The following is an 18,231-nucleotide window of genomic DNA, read 5'->3' on the forward strand; positions in this document are numbered from 1 at the left end:
GTCTCTTCGCAGGTGCCATACCAGCACTCTATATGTACCTATTGGGGCCGTCCCTTTCACGCCCACCCATACATCTTTTACGTCAGCCGGTCTTCTATATAAAGTTGCGTGTCTGCAGGAAATGCACCCAAGCAGTTCTTAATTTGGTGCATACACAAGGCGCTGTGCATTATAAGGAATTATATTACATTATATTAGGGCTGTCAAACGATTAAAATTTTTAATCGAGTTAATTACAGCTTAAAAATTAATTAATCCTAATTAATCGCAATTCAAAACATCTCTAAAATATGCCATATTTTTCTGTGAATTATTGTTGGAATGGAAAGATAAGACACACGACGAATATATACATACAACATACTGTACATAAGTACTGTATTTGTTTATTGTAACAATAAATCCACAAATGGCATTATTAACATTCTTTCTGTTAAAGTGATCCACGGATAGAAAGACTTGTAGTTCTTAAAAGATAATTGTTATAGTTACAAGTGATAGTAATTTTATATTAAAACCCCTCTTCATGTTTTCGTTTGAATAAAATTTGTAAAATTTTCAATCAAAAGTAGTGTTAATATAATAATAATAAGAATAAAAATAACAATAATAAAAATAGAGTGACCAAAGTCTAAGTTTTACGTGTATTTTGCATAGCTATTTTGATATGGAATGCCAGTTCATTTTGCATTGTTGTTTAACTGTGTGTCAGAATAGGGCCTCGTTACTATCGACTGAAGTGCTTTTCTTTTTGTGAACATTATTTTTTGGGGAGAGATGGGAATATTATTTTTGTTGTGCTTATCTTACCCAAAATACAACAAGAGACACATAATTGCCACTAAAAGAAAGAAAACTTACCGAAATATGTGTGGAGCACAAATAGCAATTTGCATTGCATTGTGAATACAGCATGAACGTCTCACAACTACTGATTCTCCCGCGTTTAGAAGAAATAACATGAGTATGGAACGGCGCTGCCCCCAAGCGGCCGGTGGCGTTCTCTTCACTCTTAATGTCCATAAACGGCCTCATTGTAATCTTTTTGAGGCAATGTGCAAGCGGGTCATTTAGTGCATGCGTTAATTGCGTCAAATATTTTAACGTGATTAATTTAAAAAATTAATTAACGCCCGTTAACGCGATGATTTTGACAGCCCTACATTATATGCATTGTATGCATTATATGAAAATGTTGACTTTTAAGAGCGCCTTATAGTTGTGAAAATAGTTACTGTACTCGTGTTAAACTTTAAATTGTTGCCAGTAAACTGCTATCATGAATGTTACAGATTTTAAAATCCTTCACACACAAATATGAGAAAAAAAAGATTACTCCAGTACATGAAGTACTCTACGGCATTTTCCATTTGTGAGATTTAGGTTGTTTTTAGAGGTGAAGCTAAATGAAACGTCACACAATTTTGCCTTCAGAGTACATTGTAACTTTTAATTTCCCTAATGAATGAGCTCTTCAGGTATGATTTAATGGTTAAATTGTCTTAACTGGGTATCTTCTTACTTCTCTTCCAGCCCAGTGAAATTTTCAGGCGGGGACTGTTGGCCGCGGAGTGCCCTGCTCCCCAGCGGTGGGCCGAGTGTCCTCCAGTCTCCTCAGGAACAGGCCATGGAAGTCTCCACCCCGGAGCAGATGGATGTGACCACCAACTCTGAAGCCTCAGCCCCTCTTCCAATTCGCCAGCCTGCTGGGGTTAACCTGGCTCAGATGAAGCAGCAAGCGTACCCTGTTGTGGCCAAACGGCCCGAGCATTTACGTATGAACTTATGACCCAGCTCACATCCTTAAGTTTATTTCTTGACTTTTTCATTATGTTGATATTTTTAAGAAGCAAAAAGGCTAGAGACAATGCCAATCAAATCTTACCCATCCACACACTACGTGCTGTCAAAGCCTGGCGGTGGAACGCTGGCCCGGGATGCCAGCGTGCCTTGGTCCATTTAGACAGTGTTACGGTCTCGCATTGTCGTTGCGAGATTTCTTCACATTTGACCCCCTCCCACCACAGCCCACAAATGTCCAGACCTGGAGATGTTCTAAGGAGCTAAATGAGATTTGTGCAAAATTCTGCTGTACAAGAAGACATCCAAGAAGTTACTCATGTTGCTTGGAAACATAAATTACGTTTATTGTACAAAACAGATATATTGATGGCTTCAGCTTTCATCTAATGCTATGCATAAATTATGAATCGGAGAGCCAAAATTAAAAATGTTTGAAAAAGTGAACTTTTTACCTTTGGGGGTTCATCATGGGTGACGTGTGCTTGAAGGCCCCAACGGGAGTTGTATTTCATTAATGCAAAACACCACCCCACTATCCCTGCCCCCAGTGCCACCAGTTGATCTGGGCAGCTTTGTTTGAATGCTCTCAAAAAGCTGGGCTTCATTATTAGCTAGCCTGTTTGCATCAAGCGAACTTGTTTGGGAGGACATTTAAAAATTCCTACTAAAGGGAATTACAATAAAACAAAAATTATTGTGTTGTGTCTTCAGTGTATGACTGCACTTCAAACTCATCAATTTGTTTATTGACAGGTTTCAAATCGGCTATACATTTCCACAACTCAACCTCATTCCCTTAATATATTCATATTTTCAAAATATAACTATATACAGTATTTTGTTGAATGCCATTTCAAAATATACAGAAACCTTTAGGAAATACTTGACATTTAAAATGGCAAATATTTATTGGCCAATTTAAACGGCTTAACCAAGGAACCAGAAAAACTGAAAATACATCCACCCAAATACATTTTTTTGCAGTCAACAGCTGTTAAAACATCAGGCTTTGTAGGAGAAATGGAAATAACTATTGACAAAAGAAATTTGGTGGAATGACTTGCAAAAACTATAGTTCAGAAGATTAGAGGACTGTTAATGCCCAAACTCATGGTCAAGTCACAGTTTAATAGGAATAAGTACTTGATTTGGGGATCTAACATGGGTGCACTTTGAAATTAAAAACATGGTTATTACAGTTTGCTAGCAAAATGTAATTTTAGTGAGTTTTTGTCATGATTCGTAATTTTAAACTGATGTTCCATTGGTGTAAATCTGTAATCACTTCATTTCTAACAGAGGTAAGTGCTGGTATTTGACAAAGGGTTTCAAGTATGTATTAAAAAGAAATCCAGCTGTTCAGCAGTAATGTGAGGTGCAAAAACCTATGGGTAGCATCATAACTTCCTGTTCAGTCTTCACGTTGAGCAAGGCACATGTCTTCAAATGAAAAACTGCATTATCACATATTGAATCAGGTCTGAGTGAAGCGTACCAAAAGCAATCAGGTCATAAGTAATTATGACAATTATGACATTATGAATTGTAAAAAAGCCTCAAATTAGGTTTGCAAAATTAAAATACAAACTTTCTATAATTGGATTATACAGTACACTTATGTTCAGAATTTTGAGAAAAAATACGTAATATAAAGTTTGGACTGAAACTTTTTAATAATGTGGTTTTAATTTTTATTGATTTAGAACAATAGCTTTTCTGTTTTACTGATGCTGCTGAGGCAACAGAAATATTACCCCATTCATGCACGAATTATGATACCCTAAATTAGGATTCTTTTCCCAAGTGTTTTTATAACTCTAGGCATGATCAGAAATAATTACCTAGCTGCCCACTGTCCGTGAAAGGGTTAAGACACCCAATAGGATTCAGTGCAGTTCTATACCACTGTAAACTACAACCACATTAACGAACAAATCGTTCCAATATTACCTTTGATGGTGATTATCTTCATGACTTTTTTTATATATATATATATATATATATACAATTACTGTATCTTACCAGACATTTAGAATTAGATAGCAGATGTGTATCAGATATTGGAAACAAGTCACAGCAACATACCCCCTCCAGTCTTTAAATATTTCTTTGGACAACATTTAAGAAAAAAAAAAAAAGCACTGGTCAATAATGTGGGACTCTGCATCTCCATGCAGCAGGACTGTGCTCCTGCAGCCTCTTCAATTTCTTCCCCAACCACACCCACCAGACAAAGCCAATCAGCACACAGATCACCGATTCCACGTAGTAGCCATCCAGCCATGTGACACAGGTGCCACCCTCCTTGTTACAAAGCTGAAAAAGATGACCAGTAACACTACAGTCAGCACATATTTAACACATTTGGGGCAAGAGTAAAACAATATACAGTGGTACCTCTACATTTGAAGTTAATTCATTCCAGGACTTTGTAAGTCAAAATGGTGGTATGTCGAGCAGGATTTTCCCATAAGAATACATTATATTTCCATTTATTTGTTCTACAGCCCGGAAACCTACACTAAATCATTCATAAATACTGCTGGTACTATTACAAAGGGCAATTACACATAGCAAAACAATTCAATTATAAATAAAAATCGTTATAATATTACTAATTAGAATTCCTGTAATAATGTAACAAACCAGGTTCTAATGTGTCGGATGCGTTTTGCGTGCTGTACCTGAATGCACCGTGTGGATGACATGACAGAGTGAGAAAGGTGTGGTAGAGATTTTACTTTCTCTTTTAATGTTCTGTTGTTGGCGTCAACTGCGGCAGACAGTAGACGTGTTGTGTTGCACAAGTGCTGAAATTAATGATTAAAAACCTGACGAAGATGGCCGTTTCTTTGGTGATGTTACCACAATAATAATTGTCACCTTAACTCAAAGACCGGCGAACAGAGGTCGTCGGAGGAGGACCGTCGAGACCCTAGAAATTCTACGGCCGTACTGTTGAGCTAGCTCACGGATGCGCACACTAAGCTCATATTTTTCTATCATTTCCATCTTCATTTCAACAGTAAGTGTCACCCTTTTCCAGGCACGTGCAGACGGGGGTGGTGGAGGGTGCTTGAGCACTTGCCACTTTGGCCCTAGATGCCCAAAGTGCCCCTTTTGACTGGGCTTTTTTTTGTGCGTATGTGTGTGCTGGCCGACTGTGCAGGTACACCACTGAGTACTTTAAACACCGAAAACACCTTTAAATAAACAAATAAATAAAAAGCCGTCTGTGTGCCGCTAAGCCAGCGCACGCTGTTCCTCTGTGACCTGGGTGTGTGCTGAGGAGTCTGAGGACCTCTGGTAGTTGAAAACAAACTGTGTTTCACTCTTAAACCGTGTTCGAGCAAATACTGTAGTGAAAATCCTTACATCAGGTTTCTTGTGGGGATTTTTAAAAAATATTAAAATGTAACTTTCTCTTATAGTTTTCTACTTAAATAATGAATAACCCCCCCGCTCTAAGACTATTTCGATCCTTGTGTCTCTACTCTCTATAGGCAACCATATTTTTCCGTTCTCTTCACAACGTTATCTAGAAAGGTATACATCTTAATTCACTAATAATGAAATACAGGTTTTGAAAAAAAACTGCTGTTGGTGGCTCAGTGAACATCTCATTTGGTTTGTTCTCAGATGAACAAAAAGTTGATTAAGGATTTTTTTTTTTATAGAGGTTGAAGAAAAGAGGCAAAGAGTGAGTCGCAACCAGAAAGTTAATTTATAGTCACTGTTCCCCCTACCAATTAGAGTCTGTCACAGTCACAGCCAACTATACTGTAAAGCTGGTTAAACTGGAAGTTATGTTGTTGTAATGTGTATTCAATTTTTGTTTATGTGCCCCTTTTGATCTATAAGCACCTGCCCCTCCATCGGTCTCTGCACGGCCCTGCCCTTTTCCATTTTTCACCACCTGCACTAACCTTCTTGGACCCTATGTTGATTTCTCTCACAAGAAAATCTGCCGTACGCCCATCTGGCGGGAAAACAGAGAAACTGCGCCTCTGTCATAAATCGTCGTATTTCGAGATTGTCGTCAAATGTAGAAACAAATGGTGATACAAATTTTACGTCCGGTGTCAAAAAGATCGTGTTAAGCAATCGTATGTCGAGGTACCACTGTACTCGTAGTCAATAATTTATTTTCCAGTGTAGTTGAAAGTTTGCTCTACTAATATTTAATCACAGTAAATCTTACAATTACTGTAAAGCCGGGTTCCCCAACCTTTTTTGCACCACGGACCGGTGTTATTTGGGCCTTTTTTTTCACGGACCGGTGTTCTGACAAATTTTGCAACCCATCAAAAATTGCAACGATGCGGTTCTGCGCATGCGCGCAACGTTAAACATAGCTGCAAAATGCGCAAATGCAGCGATTCCAAAGTAAACACTACAACCTTTCTTGAAAGATAGGAATATTAACTTACATTTGATCATGGAAGACCTTGTCGTTAAACATTTATTAAGAAGCCCGCTTCACAAAGATACGATGTTGGAAATTGTAGCAACGTTTTCAATGCTCTTGTAGCAATGTCAGGATATTCCAGAACGACTTTAATCCAGAACCTCGGTAGAGTTGTTGTCTCAAATGTACGTTTAATAAGGTCGCCGTCATTTGCGATCTCTACAAGTTGATCTTCCTTTTGCACAGACATGCTCGAATCACTCGGTTTATTCACAAACAGGTCACGAATCCACTCCTTCGCAGTTCATGGGTCTTCGAAGTTGTAGCTCGTCAGGTGCCCTTTTCGCCGTAAAAATATCTCCAAAGACATCTGTTTTCCAGTCATCTTCGCTCGTGTGGGGGCTAATTATTTCCGGGAACAAATGTGCTGCGCCCGCGGCCTAGCAATACGTTATTATCAAGGACAAGCGCACATAGATATATTATATACACAAACAAGATGTACTTCTAGCAGTCCAATCAATGGATTTCTATGACTTTCTAATCTATCCCGTAGTATTATATCTAGAGTAGACAGTGATATTGGTGTGTTAAGCGGGGGCACAGGGTTAATTAAGCCAGAATGCGGTCGTTATTAAATTATTATTTTTATGCGGCCCGGTAGCAAATGCGTCACGGACCAGTACCGGTCCGCGGCCCGGCAGATGGGGACCCCTGCTGTAAAGCACCAAAATTACAGTAAGTCGCTGTTTACGGCAACCGGTCTAACACATATGAACTTACCCCTGCCGCATCTGGTGAGGCACACGTATGCCCAACAGCACCCTGACATTCCTTCCAGGTGAGGGCGTCTACTAACCACAGCGCCACAGTGGCGGGCCAGTTTCCTCCCAGGTTAGTAACTGTGTTCAGCAGTGTCATGTAAGTGCCGCCAATGAGCGGGTCACTCACTTTGGCGTGGAAGGCCATTCCGGCGACGTACATGCTGTACAAGGTCACCTGTAGGAAGGAAGCTTTGATTAGAACTTTTTTCTAATGCTTGTTTGGGTCATGACCAGGAATATGAACAATCCAAAACAACATGGAAATGTGAAGCATACAAGCTCACCACTATGTCACGTAGACAATTTTCTCTCATTTAATTTGTACCGTATCATTTCTAATCACTTTTTTGGCCTCTGAAGTCAAGCTGTGGCCCTCAAATACAGTGTTGGTAATAACGGCGTTTTTAACGGCACTATTTTTTTAGTAGTGAGTTATTCATTACTTTTCTAGTCTTTGCAACGCAGTTACCGTTACTAAGGATATAAAGGGGCACATTACTACAATTTGGTTGAATGAAGCGTGAGTTGTCTAGTTTTGTCACACATCAGCTGTCTGCCTGGAGAGAGCAGAGTGTGGGGAGGTAGAGAAATCATGCACCTGGCAAAAACAATAAGACAGCGATCATGAATTTCAAAAGTAGTGTGTAGTAGTGTTCTCAAACTTGAATTATTTTTAATATTTAATATTCTTACTTTATACAATATATAAGGGTAGTGTTCTAGTTAGTGTGCAGTAGGCCTAACATACAGTTTCAGAGATTTGCACTGGTTAATTGTCAGTTTACATTTGTGTTTTCTTAGGGGACTCTAATATATTTGACGGAAATAAATACTGCATTCGGTGTTTTTATTATTCAATCAGTTAATATAAACATATTTGATGTGAAAGATGTTATAGAATGTATGAAGTAGTAACGTGTGGAAATGAAAACTAATATCAGTTATTTTCATGTGTAACTAATTACTCTTACAATGATATAACTGCATTACTAACTCAATTGCAGGCATGAAAATGGGTCAGGGGTTAAAAAGGTGAGAACGGTGTGGAGGAAATATGTTCCGGTACACTGTACAACTAGGGCTGTCCCAAACGACTAATTTTCTCCCGATTATTCAACTAATCTAATCTTTTCCCTTTTTTTTTTTTTTTTCCCCCCACTAATTTAGCGGTGAAATTTTTGATGACGCTTATTAAGTCACAAAAACATTTTGAAACACTTAAATTCTTTATTAAAGTACAAATAAACACATAAATAACAACAAATAAACAATTATGTCAAATGCTGATAGCCTGATAGCATTAACTAGTGCAAAAGAGTGGAATGTAAACAGATTTAGAACACTGACTTCGCCTTTCCAACATGATTCAAAACAATTCTTTAAAAAATTATCAAGCATTAATATTATAATATACTACTATATATAATAGTATTATAATAATTATAATAATTATTCATTGCCAATCAGATTTTTCATAAAGGGTGTCATTTTGAAGCTATTCTTGGTGTAGAATCTGAATTCTGAAGTATGTGGGATTAACTCCAGAAATCGTTATTTATATGACGAACGTGACGTGCTTTTATTCTGAAATGTTCACCGAAAGTACGTTCGCTAAACTGCTAACCGCAGGCTTTACACTCCGCAAAAAAAAGCTCTTTTGGCAATTGCATGTGGTGTCAGTAATCCTTTTTTCTTCATTTGCAAATGCTGTTAACCAGCGACTTTTCATGTTTGAAGTGTCACATTTTAACTACAAGTTTGCGTTTTGGAGACGACTGCCAATGTTTTAATAGCACGCTAAAGTAGGTTGTCTTTTTCCCCCCATTAGCCTCAATGTAGCAATGCTAACAGTGTTTAATATAGATCTGTTTCCTTAAATTGTATGTCTGGACTTTAATTCTACAGCGTGTTGATGACGAATAAACATCTGTTAAAGGAACTGTCATGTGCCATCAGCATGCACAAATGTATGCACGCGCACACAGCCGTGAGAATTACCACCCTCATTTTTATTTATCGTGCGATAAATTGACTCACTGCATATCGCGACAGGCTTAGCAACTTCCATAAAACATTTCGTTAGTTAGTTAGATGGACTTACAATCTGCCAGGTTGTAACGGTCTCCTGTCGTCTTCCAAAATTACATCTGGATGACTGCGCTTTATGTGTTTATTCACGGCCGACGTGCAGCCAAGCTTGGCATTGAAGAGACAGGACACAACAGTGAACCCTCCCTTGTTTTATTGAAATAAGTCAATGTTTTGGCCACTCTGGAGTAGGGCTGGGCGATATGGCCTTAAGTACGTATCACGATAAATTGAGCAGATTTACCTCGATAACGATAAATGACGATAAATTCGCCCAAGCAAACTGTTATATAATTTGAACATTTGAATCAATGCATGGAATACAAATTAAGTTTCTCATTAAATTTATTTACCAGCTTTCAATTTAACAATTGCACATGCAGTCTAAACATTAAGTATTAAAAAAAAATCTTGTAAACAATAAGAATTCTTGTGTGAACATTTATAACAGCTTGTATGACTTGAAAAATATCATCACTTGAATTTCATTAAATTCATTCCGCATTGTTATACACTAGATAGTGGCATACGTTTAGATATTTAGAATAGATACAAATACGACACATCCACCCGCCCCCCAGAAATTATACTTAATTAGAAAATAAAATGTTTCACAAACCTTTCATTTCTTTTATTCGGCTCAATTATTTACATCTTATGATTTTGGAAATCCTTACAGTATGCAATAAATAATATTCCTGTTCCCAACCACTGTGCTTACTGTACTGTAATTTTTACAAAAAATAAACAATACATAGTTAATCCCCGTCATCTAGGACGAGCCACTTACAAGACTAGCACTGTCGTGTATTACAAATACTGCTTTGAACACATCTTCACAGACAAAAGCAATGACACAGGCTTAAAGAGGTCAACTTTAATTGTGTAAATCACACTTAATAACGACACGATCTCCTGGTTGAAATAGACGACATCCACTTAATTCTATTGAAGATATGTAATGCTGAGGCAATTTGTCAACTTTACTTTTAAAAAGAAACGTGCACTGTTTATCCAGTAGATGGGGCTCTTGCAGTGTGTCAAACAGTGATTCAATTTAGGGCAATTGTCTTAAAAGTGGTTCATTGTTTCAGAAAGCCTCGGTTTTTCCATCCCTATCTGGAACCCGTCAAAAGTTTACTTAATGTCGGGTGAAAGTTTGGCGAAGCTAACTTAAGCCCGACTTCATCCCGTTTACTTTGTAGCGTTAGCCGCTAGCGTTAGCTGCTAGCGTTAGCCTACTGGGCTTCTGTTTGATTGGCTTCCTGACAACCATGTGACTCCAAACGTAAGCACACTGTCTGCTTTCTTAAAGGGGAATGAACATAGCCGAACAACACAGAGTCAAAGCGGGATGAAAAGACTATATTTTCTGCTTTTATTAAATTACCGAATTTACCGACATGGTCAAAATTACGTCGGTCATCGTGAAGAATTTCGGTAACGGTAAATTTTCGGTTTACCGCCCTGCTCTACTCTGGAGCGCTTTTTTGGCTTTGTGCCGCTTTCCCCGCTTGCACGCCAAGCGTCCGACATTAAAAAAATCTACCGCCCCCCCCTTAAACATTTTCTCGGATCTACACAATTTACGTAGGTCAACCTTTTTGACTTCAAAATGGCGAATTTCGCCGAAAGGTGAGAAATTTTAATGCCTGCAATTACTTTTGGGAAGTAATTTGTAATTAACTAATGACTTTTTAAGTAAGATTACCAATACTGCTCAAATGTAAGTGATTCAAAAATAACGCACAATACGAAATCCATGTTGCTGGACTAGAACTAGTCAACGGTGACATCTGTTGGCCTACACAGGAAATGTGCGAAATTCTTCAAGGAATCACATCTGAGAAACAGCTCACCTGATGCATGGCGTAGCTAAGCAGCACAATGATATAGTAGTAAACAGGGAACTCTCCTTCATGTTTTACACTCGGGGTCCACCAAACAAGAAGAACAAACTCCAGGCCAAAAATTAACCTGCAAAAATGTAACACTCAACAAAATCTGCAAACCATAGCATGTTGCGTTTGTGTGTGCGTTACAACCTTATAGGGAAGGCCTTGTAGAAAACATCCAGTGGTCTGGGCCCCGCCGTGTATTTACTGATGACCACCGGTAGAAGAATCTGTAGAGGTACCATTGGCACTGCAAGCAATGCCAATTGTGCCTTAGGAACACCACCCTCCACCAACTTTAGACCTGTCACTGCATCGGCAGCGGAGAAGCCGATCTGAAACAAGCAGCAAAGAAAGTAAGCGGCGCGTTTGAAAAAGGCTAATTCCTCCAAATGTGTTTAAAGAGGGTCTACTTTGGCAGTGAGAAGCAGGACACAAAAGGTGAGGACTGCGGGCATCTTGACAATATTCAAGAGCAACTTGTAGGTTTGCAAAACACCCTGCGTCTTCTCTGGGTCTTTTCCCTTGCCTTTGCCATCCGCCTTCTCGCTTTTCAAGATGGCCACCAGCGTTGTGGTGATGAGAAACACCACGCCCCAGAAAAACAAGAAGTCTATCGACAAAGAACAAACACTATATGTTGAAAATCGCAGCTGTGTGTCCTTCAGAGAAATGGTGACCCATATACTTCATAATATATTGACGGGACACGGGGCGCGGGGCCGATTAATAGGGGACCTATCCATCAAAACTGAACGAGTGGAAACACAGCCAAAGAGCTTTTTACGTTGAAAATTCTTGTGAATAAATGCTTAAATCACTGAATTCTTTATAGATATGGATGTAAAACAGTCTCGATTCTTAGTTAAAAGCAAAAAAAAAGGGCAGTTAGCATTTCTTCTGTGTAAATATGTCAAATGTGCTGCTCGTCTGTAAGCCACTGTGGCGCCACCTTATCACCACAAAGAGCTTTTTCCGTTGAAAATTTTTGTAAATGCTTAAATCCCTGAATTCTTTATAGATATGGACGTAAGACAATCGCGATTCTTGGTTAAAAGTAGGGCTGCAGCTATCGAATATTTTAGTAATCGAGTAATCGACTGAAAATTCTATCGATTAATCGAGTAATCGGATAAAACATTTTTTTTAGGTAAAGAGCAAATATACATATAGATGAGAAAACGACATTTCATGTAATATTGAACCATTTTCAGTCAATCAATGTCTTTATTTTCGATGTACATTGTTGAAAACAGCCAACAAATTCATCTCAAATGTGACAAAAAAAAAAAAAAAAGACTAATTCACTGCTTTCACTCCAAAAACTTTTAGATCTTGTAAAAAAAAAAAAAAAAAAAAAAAAAAAAAAAACATATATATATATATATATTTCTTACCTAAAAATGTCATTACGCTTGATAACACACATGACTTAAAAGTTATGTGTTTTTCCTACGTGTTTCAATTGAATTTTCACTTGTGTCAAGCTATAAGTTCTAGTTAAGTTTTAAGTTAGTCTAAACTGTAAGTCCTGATAGGATTTTGAGATTTTGCAGTGTTCAAAATAAATGCTGTGCTGTATTGGAGCACATTAGGCACCAGTGCTACTTGGTGTTTTATCCAGCAATGACTACTGAGCTAAAATTGACAGTTAGCATTATTATGTTTTTATTTTACACCCTAATAACTCTACAGCGCTGTTTTCACAGATTAAATAAAGCCTGTATGTAAGAGTTAGCCACGCATCGACAGTGGTCATAATGAATAGAAACCTAGCCCTCCGCAGGGATAACGTTACGTGAGCGAGTGAAAGTAACGTTAATCTTATTTATGAGCGCCGAGAAGTGTACTGCTTTATGATGGCGGCTGTTTTATTAAAGCCGCCGAGTCGGTCATTTCGTATCTAGTTCTACGCACATGTGATATCTATGACACGCATCAGACGCTACCAGCTAGGCTGCTACCACAGTAGCAACATGCGGGCGTAGTTTTTAGCAATGTCGGCGCAGTTTGTAACGGCTGTCGGCTGCAATAAGGCATTTTTTTATTGCTTCTTCCTCTACGCACGTGACGTCAGCGCGTTGTCCCGCATTAAAAGTAGTCCGGGCAAAACGTGATGCTTAGAGCTGGCAAAATTAAACGATTCCTCTAGGTGAATAAAATTACTCGGATCAGTTTTTAAACTCGAGTTACTCGAGTTGCGGTTAAAAGCAAAAAAAAAAAAAAAAAAAACAGGCAGTTAGCATTTGTTTTACGTAAGTATTGCGAATTATGACGCCAATGCCGTAGCGGTTAATTTCTCCCATTGATTTTTTTTTTACATTTCAAAATGCAGGCATGGTACGAACAATATAATAATTACCTTAAATCCTCGAACAAATCACTCCTGATACAATCCTTCCTATTTGTATGCGGTACAGCTTTCGTACTTTTTCAACCTAAATCTGGCGTTGGATCGCTGCATGTGTTTGAGAATAACTGCGACCGACTGAAGCGGAGTGTGGGACGGCCCCCTACTTGAAGGTGTGGCGCAGTATCTGTGGAATGTGTCCCGTCAATATCATTATGAAATGTATGTGTGACCGACAAACCTGACAAGGTGATGATTCCGGTCTCCTTGGGCTCCGTTCTAAAGAGTTTGTTGCAGACATCGGCAGACTCCAGGGCCAAAAAGAGCACATTGCCGAGGAAATAGCCAGCTGTTTGGCCCACAGAGTTGCACGTTGATGCATAGCCTACGTTCTCTTTAGATAGCATCGTTAGAGCCCAGCCGTCCACAGCAATGTCCTGACAAGGAAGAGTGAGGAGAACATCAGGTTTTGGGTCACATAGGCAACACTTGTACGATACAAAATGTTTCTATATTGACCTACGTGATCTTTATGAGTGTTTTAAGTTACCACAAATAGTCACTTGCCCAATAAAGAGTCAAGTCATGACATTCATGGATGCCTACCTGCGTTGCTGCTAAAAAGGTCAGCATAAAAAAGACCGAGGTCAATGCAATGATGTTAGGACCTTCCTCTCTCTGCAGCAGAGAGTCAACTTTAGCAGAAAGGCAGAGCATGAAGAGGCCCAACAGGTACTGCGTCGGTACCAGCCAGGATTTTCTGCAGAGAAAGTGAGAGGCTGAACTTGTTTGCATAAACTCACATGTACAGTGAGGAGCAGAAGTATTTGCACCGCTTGTCATTTTGCAAGTTCACCAACTTAGAAAATAGGTAGAGGTCTGAAAATTCAATCATTGATACATTTCCACTCACAGAGACAATCTAAAAAAATTCAGAAGTCATGTTGAATGGCGATGTAACGAAGTGGTAAACATGCTCTTTCCCAACTTTTACTGCACGTGTTGCCATGAAAATAGGGGTGTGACAAAATATCGAAATGGTGATATATCGTGATACTTTCTATCACAAAAGGTTAACGATATGCTCCAGTTGCTACCAAAATCTTCCACCATAATAATGTCTCAGTTAACTCTAAGGCTGCATTAACGGTGCACGACGCCCAATCCAGAGCATTCAGTCATTCTGTCCAATTTTCAGGGCATTTACAGGTCATTTCCATTGAGCTTGAGTCACTGCCTATTCAATTGGGTGATTCCCAGGTCACTTCCTGTTCTGTAACTCAAAATAAAAAGGAAATGACCTGTAAAATACCCCAAAATCAACAGGAAGTAACTGAAAAGCAACGGGTAAATGACCTTAAATAGCCCAAAATTACCTTATTGCCTGGCATTGGCTTCCACTGAGGGCCATAGACGTTCAATCCGTTTGAAGTGGGAGGGATCCCTCCCAGTTCAAGTGGATTGGACGTCTACTCGTGATAAACTCATTCCAATTCACAACAGAAGCTTGTTTTTCTGTTTATTAGTTGTTTTTAGAATATTCTAGAATGATTTCCTGACCAATGTATTGATAATCGTTGTATCGCCATATTGTCAGATCATTATCGTGAGCTTGGTATCGTATCGTATCGTATCGTGAGGTACCAAGAGGTTCCCACTCCTACATGAAATTCAAAGTTAATTATTATTTGAAAAATAAAATGTTTATAAGTTTGAGCATTAAATATGTTGTTTAGTAGTGTATTCAATTGAATGTAGGTTGATAAGGATTTTCAAATCATTGTATTTTGTTTTTATTTACATTTTACACAATTTCCCAACTTCAACCGAATCCGAGTTGCACTTATGAACCCAAGTAAATTACAAATTATTGAAAAATCATACAATGTGAGTTCCGGGTTTTTTTAGATTACGTCTCTGTAAGTGGAAATGCATCTATGATTGTAATTTCAGACCTCTACTTACAGTGGGGAGAACAAGTATTTGATACACTGCCGATTTTGCTGGTTTTCCCACTTGCAAGCCATGTAGAGGTCTGTAATTTGTATCATAAATTCTCTTCAACTGTGAGAGACGGAATCTAATACAAAAATCCAGAAAATCACATTGTATAATTTTTAAATGATAAATTTGTATTTAACTGCATGAAATAAGTATTTGATACATTACTAACTAGTAAATATTTCAGCTCTTAGTTGTTTTTTAAGAACCCCTACTGTTCTCCACTCATTACCGGAGGTAACTGCACCTGTTTGAACTTGTTACCTGTATAAAAGACACCTGTGCACATGCTCAAACAAACTCCAACCTCTTCACAATGGCCAAGACCAAAGAGGAGCTGTGTAAGGACATCAGGGATAAAATAATAGACCTGCACAAGGCTGGGATGGGCTACAGGAAAATAAGCAAGCGGCTTGGTGAGAAGGTAACAACTGTTGGAGCGATTATTAGAAAATGGAAGAAATTCAAGTTGACGGTCAATCTGCCTCGTTCTGGGGATCCATGCAAGATCTCACCTCGTGGGGCATCACTGATCATGAGGAAGGTGAGGGATCAGCCCAGAACTACACGGCAGGAACTGGTCAATGACCTGAAGAGAGCTGGAACCACAGTCTCGAAAAAAAACCATCGGAAACACATTACGCCGTCATGGATTAAAATCCTACAGCGTACGCAAAGTCCCGCTGCTGAAGCCAGTGCATGTCCAGACACGTCTGAAGTTTGCCACTGGCCATCTGGATGATCCAGAGGAGCATTGGGAGAAGGTTCATGTGGTCGGATGAGACCAAAATTCAACTTTTTGGTCTAAACTCGGCTCGTCGTGTTTGGAGGAAAAAGAAGGATGAGTACAACCCCAAGAACACCATCCCAACCGTGAAACATGGAGGAGGAAATATTTTTTGGGGGCTGCTTCTCTGCCAAGGCTACAGGACGACTGCACCGTATTGAGAGGAGGATGGATGGGGCTATGTATCGCCAGATCTTGGCTGACAACCTCGTTCCTTCAGTGAGAGCCCTGAAGATGGGTCGTGGCTGGGTCTTCCAGCATGACAACGACCCAAAGCACACAGCCAAGGCAACTAAAGAGTGGCTCCGTAAGAAGCATCTTAAGGTCCTGGACTGGCCTAGCCAGTCACCAGATCTGAACCAGATAGAAAATCTATGGAGGGAGCTGAAAGTCCGTGTTGCCCGGCAGCAGCCCTGAAACCTGAAGGCTCTGGAGAAGATCTGCATGGAGGAGTGGGCCAAAATCCCTGCTGCAGTGTGTGCAAACCTTGTCAAGGACTACAGGAAACGTTTGGTATCTGTAATAGCAAACAAAGGTTTCTGTACCAAATATTAAGTTCGATTTTTGTGATGTATCAAATACTTATTTCATGCAATTAAATGCAAATTTATTAGTTAAAAATCATACAACATGATTTTCTGTTTTTTTGTATTAGATTCCGTCCCTCACAGTTGAAGAGAACTTATGATACAAATTACAGACCTCTACATGCTTTGCAAGTGGGCAAACCAGCAAAATCGGCAGTGTATCAAATACTTGTTCTCCCCACTGTATTTTCTAAGTGGGTGAACTTGCAAAAATCCCAAGGGGTGCAAATACTTCTGCTCCTCACTGTATACCACATGATCAAATCCAAGCTGTCCTATTACCTTCTACCAAACTTGCTGAAGTAGAGCGCATCCACCAAAGGCGCCCATAAAAGTTTGAGGCTGAATGGCCAAAATACAAAACTAAAGACGGCTTGGTCCTTGTAGCTTACATTTCTACTCTGTAAAATCAATGGAATGCTACCAGCTAGTCCAAGTGGAATTCCTTGCAGCACATAAAGGAAGAGAAGGAGCGACACGTTCCCCAATTCAGCACGAATACTTCGGTAGACTTTAGGATGCATCCTTTCCTCGGAGTCAGACCCTGCGATAAGGTTGTCTGCTACCCCATCTACTTCAGGGTCAGAAATGTCCAGCAGGTCTGTTCTGTCACTATCTTTCATACTTTCAGGACTGTACCGGCTTCCATCTAATTGCTTTCTCTGCCGCCCATTCCTATGTATGATTGGATCGTAGATATCCATAATAACACCGTCAGCCTTGAAGGGTGCGGTGCCCTCAAGAAATCTGAAAGAGAATTTAAAATAATTACATTTTAGTCATAAAAATTAATCTAAATTCGCTTGAATAATAAATTAAGTAATATGAATAATGAGCTTGCGAATAAACGAAAAGAAAAAGTAACCAAAATCCACGCTCCCATCAGTAAAGTACAGTAAATCGGAAGCACACACGGCATGCAATCATATGACACATAACGGAACACGTGGATTGACAGCAAAACAAGGAATGGTGACCAAATCCATAATCATGAGAAACCTAAGGTCGTTTAAATGACAGCATGCGTACCTGATTGTGACGACAGTGAAGCGTCATGCTAAACAAAAAAGCAGCCACGAGAAGCGATATTATACATAGCGGTTGAATGTCAATTTGTTGGCGATTTAAAAAAAAAAAAAAGCGGTGTCAGACACACACGAATCATAAAAAGTCTACCGTGAACGTACGACAAGTCACATTAGGCAAAAACTTTACAAGGCGGACGTCGGATATTCCAGGAAGTAAACCTGTGCGCAACATTCAAATATGTCCGATTCACTACAGCTGACGTGTCAAAACATTGCTGAATATTTTGTTCCGTTTTGTTGCTATTCCGGGTGCGGACAGTGCTGTAATAACTGTAGTTCTACGTACAGTACAGTTTACAGCAAATAAAATCCATAAGGTGATACAGAAAATTTTACTTGTTTCAAGAATTGATAAATTATAGAATGAATATTAACCCGTTCGTGCACGAATTATAGTTGT

At 39.2% G+C, this 18,231-nt stretch overlaps 2 protein-coding genes across 3 annotated transcripts in view; one reads left to right on the forward strand and one right to left on the reverse strand.

Annotated features, from left to right (window-relative positions):
- Positions 1-2,231, forward strand: part of rps6kb1b (ribosomal protein S6 kinase b, polypeptide 1b) — an 18,073-nt gene extending 15,842 nt beyond the window's left edge. The window contains exon 15 of the mRNA XM_057839433.1: positions 1,534-2,231. Within this exon, the coding sequence (XP_057695416.1) occupies positions 1,534-1,789 (256 nt within the window). The 3' untranslated portion in view covers positions 1,790-2,231. The remainder of the gene's footprint in view (positions 1-1,533) is intronic.
- Positions 2,188-18,022, reverse strand: slc33a1 (solute carrier family 33 member 1). 2 transcript variants are annotated; one of them, XM_057839432.1, is made up of 9 exons: positions 17,931-17,979; positions 17,026-17,490; positions 13,975-14,128; positions 13,610-13,805; positions 11,432-11,631; positions 11,169-11,353; positions 10,983-11,100; positions 6,995-7,210; positions 2,188-4,119 (listed from the first exon to the last, which is right to left on the reverse strand). In XM_057839432.1, the coding sequence occupies exons 2-9, from the start codon at positions 17,445-17,447 to the stop codon at positions 3,949-3,951; spliced, it is 1,662 nt and encodes a 553-aa protein (XP_057695415.1). In that variant the 5' UTR covers positions 17,448-17,490; positions 17,931-17,979; the 3' UTR covers positions 2,188-3,948. The 2 variants fall into 2 exon arrangements, with proteins under 2 accessions (XP_057695415.1, XP_057695414.1); XM_057839431.1 differs by having other exon boundaries at positions 2,189-4,119; positions 17,773-18,022.
- Positions 18,023-18,231: the final 209 nt, after the last annotated feature.

The sequence above is a fragment of the Corythoichthys intestinalis genome, chromosome 6 (genome assembly GCF_030265065.1).
Source record: "Corythoichthys intestinalis isolate RoL2023-P3 chromosome 6, ASM3026506v1, whole genome shotgun sequence".
Taxonomy (NCBI): domain Eukaryota; kingdom Metazoa; phylum Chordata; class Actinopteri; order Syngnathiformes; family Syngnathidae; genus Corythoichthys; species Corythoichthys intestinalis.